The sequence below is a fragment of the Alligator sinensis genome, unplaced genomic scaffold, assembly GCF_000455745.1.
Source record: "Alligator sinensis unplaced genomic scaffold, ASM45574v1 scaffold1575_1, whole genome shotgun sequence".
Classification (NCBI taxonomy): Eukaryota; Metazoa; Chordata; order Crocodylia; family Alligatoridae; genus Alligator; species Alligator sinensis.
The window spans coordinates 51,406-54,242 of NW_005843253.1; the positions used below are offsets into that span (position 1 = coordinate 51,406).

At 66.5% G+C, this 2,837-nt stretch overlaps 1 protein-coding gene across 1 annotated transcript in view; it reads right to left on the reverse strand.

The window, feature by feature from the left end:
* Positions 1–355: 355 nt before the first annotated feature.
* The window catches only part of MEGF8 (multiple EGF like domains 8), a gene marked incomplete at its 5' end in the record, with an annotated part of 21,780 nt that continues 19,298 nt past the window's right edge, over positions 356–2,837 (reverse strand). The window contains 3 exon segments of the mRNA XM_025194582.1: positions 356–1,678; positions 2,128–2,269; positions 2,675–2,805. Of these exon segments, the coding sequence (XP_025050367.1) occupies positions 491–1,678; positions 2,128–2,269; positions 2,675–2,805 (1,461 nt within the window).

A 2,837-nucleotide genomic window follows, 5' to 3' on the forward strand; every position in this document is an offset into this window, starting at 1 on the left:
CGCGAGATCCAGGGGCCCTGCTAGGTGCGGGGGAGGCCGGACTTCCCGCGTCTGGGCAGGATCCAGGCCAGCCGAGCCGTTCAACTCCTGCGCCAGAGCATCACCTCCTGCCCCTGCTGTGCCAGAGCTACTGTCGGTGACGGCTCCCTGGCCCAGAGCAGGGGAAGAGGGGGTTGCTCTAATAAATGGTCTGAATCACTTTCCTCTAATGCGGCTGGCTCTGGGGTGCAGTATGTGGCGAGTATCACAGGCCTGGGAGACAGCTGGCTGTGGGGTGGGCGGTGTGTCAGGGATGCTAGCTGGCTTGGATGGGGCAGGGGGCAGTGCATCAGGGCCACTTACACAGGGCACGGCGTCCAGACACTCCTTTATTACCCCGGGGCAGGGTGCCACCACGCTGCCCGGCTGTTGCAGCGTGAGCAGGCAGGAGGGCGTGGGCCCCATGGCGAGTCCTGGCTCCAGGCATCCTGCGTGCGGCACAGACGGGCACTCAGAGTGACATGCTGGTGAGGTGGTCGTGGCCAATGCGGCCCTTGCGGGCATGGGCACCAGGGGCCCCATGGGAGCCAGCTGCACCATAGTCCTGCAGGTGGTGGCGCAGGGTGACGAGGGCCGACCCCAGACAGGCACGGTTGGGGGCCTGGGCGCCGCCTGGCAGCTGTAGCAGCAGGGGGGCCACACCGGCCACTCCATCCTCGGTGGGCTCCAGTGCCACAGGCCCCACACGGAAAGGGGCACAGGGGAAGCCCAGCAGGTGTGAGAGGAAGGGTTCGGAGCGGCGCACACGGGCCGAGGCGTAGGGGAGCTCAGGGAAAGGGCGCAGGCGCGGCGCGGCGCCCAACGCTGGGTGCTTGGGCGGCCGGGTCGGCAAAAAGACCAGCTCGGCCGCCCGTGGGGCACCAGCTCCGCCCGGCTCAGACTCGAAGAGCACGGTGAGGCGAGCAAAGGGGCGGCTTGCCATCTTGGTCATCTCCTGCAGGTGCCGGCGTTGCTCATGCCGCACATCCACAAACTGCTTGGCCTTCCACAGCAGCACGCAGAGCGAGAGGAAGAGGAAGAAGCAGGAGAAGAAGACTGAGAAGAAGACGAAGAGGTCGATGTGCGCCTGGTCCTGGCGGAAGAAGAGCAACCCCTGCGTGGCAGGCATGGCGGCACCAGCGCCCACGCCGAGCAGCAACACATAAAAGCGGCTGGACTTGAGCGCGTGCGCATCGTGTGGGTATGTCACCACCAGCCGATCACGCACACCACGCACCACCAACACGGCTTGTGGCGGCCGCACAGTCACATAGGTCACCAACCCACGTGCCCGCTCCTCACGCACCCGCAGGCCTGGCCCCGAGCCATTACGCCCATCAGCGGGCGGTAGCACCCGCACGCGGTGCACGCCGGTGCCCGGCTCTACATCCACGGCAAAGGTGTCATAGGCGGTAGAGACGAAAAGGTCGAGGCCGCCGGCCGTGACGTCCACGGTGAGCCGGATGTCCACGTTGGTGAACTTGGGTTGCACGGCGAAGAGCACGGTGCGGCCGCGCGGCAGGTCACGGCGCTGCGGCGCGTGGAAGCAGTTGCTCTGCGAGGCGGGGTCGAAGCAGTACTCCTGCTCCACCGCGATGAGCCGGTAGCACTGCAGCCCCCCCACGGGCTGCCCGTGGAACGTGTCTCGGCACTTGGCACACTGCACGGGAATGGGCGGGGTCAGGGGCAGCACCTGGCCCCGCCCCTCCCCCTGGCAGATGGGGGGCTCCACCCCCCAGAGGCTGGCCATGCCTCCCCCCCCAGCCGTGCCCTGCATAGCCACACCCCTCCCCTGTCACTCAAACCCCCCACCCCTCCCTCTCAGGTCCTCCCACTAGCCAGTCCAATGCTGCTGGCGCTTGCTTGGCTCCACCCCTAGTCTGGTCACGCCCCCGTTCTCTCAGCCTCACTCCTCCCCTCACTCATACTCCCCTCCCCTCCCTCTCAGCCCCCTCCAGCTGCTACTGGCACCTGCTTGGTTTCGCCTCCATATGCAGGCCATGCCCCCCTGCCTGTCACTCTCAGCCAGGTCACGCCCCTCACCACAGACCTGCCTGTCCAGCAGGTGGCAGGCCCTACCTGCCCCGCCCTAGGACCTGCCCCCGGCACCTGGGATTTGTAGCAGTCACGGCGCTCGCCTGGGCCTGCACCACCCACGCCCTGGCATGGCGCCGTCTCCGTGTTGTTCTGGCAGGGGCAGCCCGTGCCATCCAACTCGTTGCACGTGTCCGCATGGCCGTTGCACTGGCACCTGCCGGGCGGGGCGTCCGAGTCAGGGGCGGGGCCAGGCCAAAGCTCCCCCCACCATGGAGAAGGGCCCCAGGGCACAGCCCAGCAGGTGACCCTTGTACAAGGGTGGGAGGCTGTTGCACCAGGAGGTGATGTCATGGGGATGAGCTTTCGCATAAGGGCAGGTGGCTTTCACACGGGGATTGGCTGTTACACAAGGGGAAGCAACTCTCACACAGGGATGGGCTCTTGCACAAGGGGATTTGGCTCTCACATGGGGATGAGCTCTCACACAAGGGGGGAGGGAGCTCTCGCACAGGGATGAGCTTGCACAAGCGGAGGTGGCTCTTGCAAGGGGGCGACCTGGCACAAGGGGACGTGCCTCTCACATGACGGGGCCCGGGGGCTCCCTCCCTTGCACACTCACTTGGTGCACTTCCCATCCAGCAGGAAGTAGCCGTGCAAGCAGCTCTCGCACTTCTCACCAAAGCTGTTGTTCTGGCAGTTCACACACACGGCTGTGTCCTCTGACGGCCCCTCGGGCACCCATGTTGGGACCTGGGAGGCACAGGGGACGGGGGGGGGGGAAG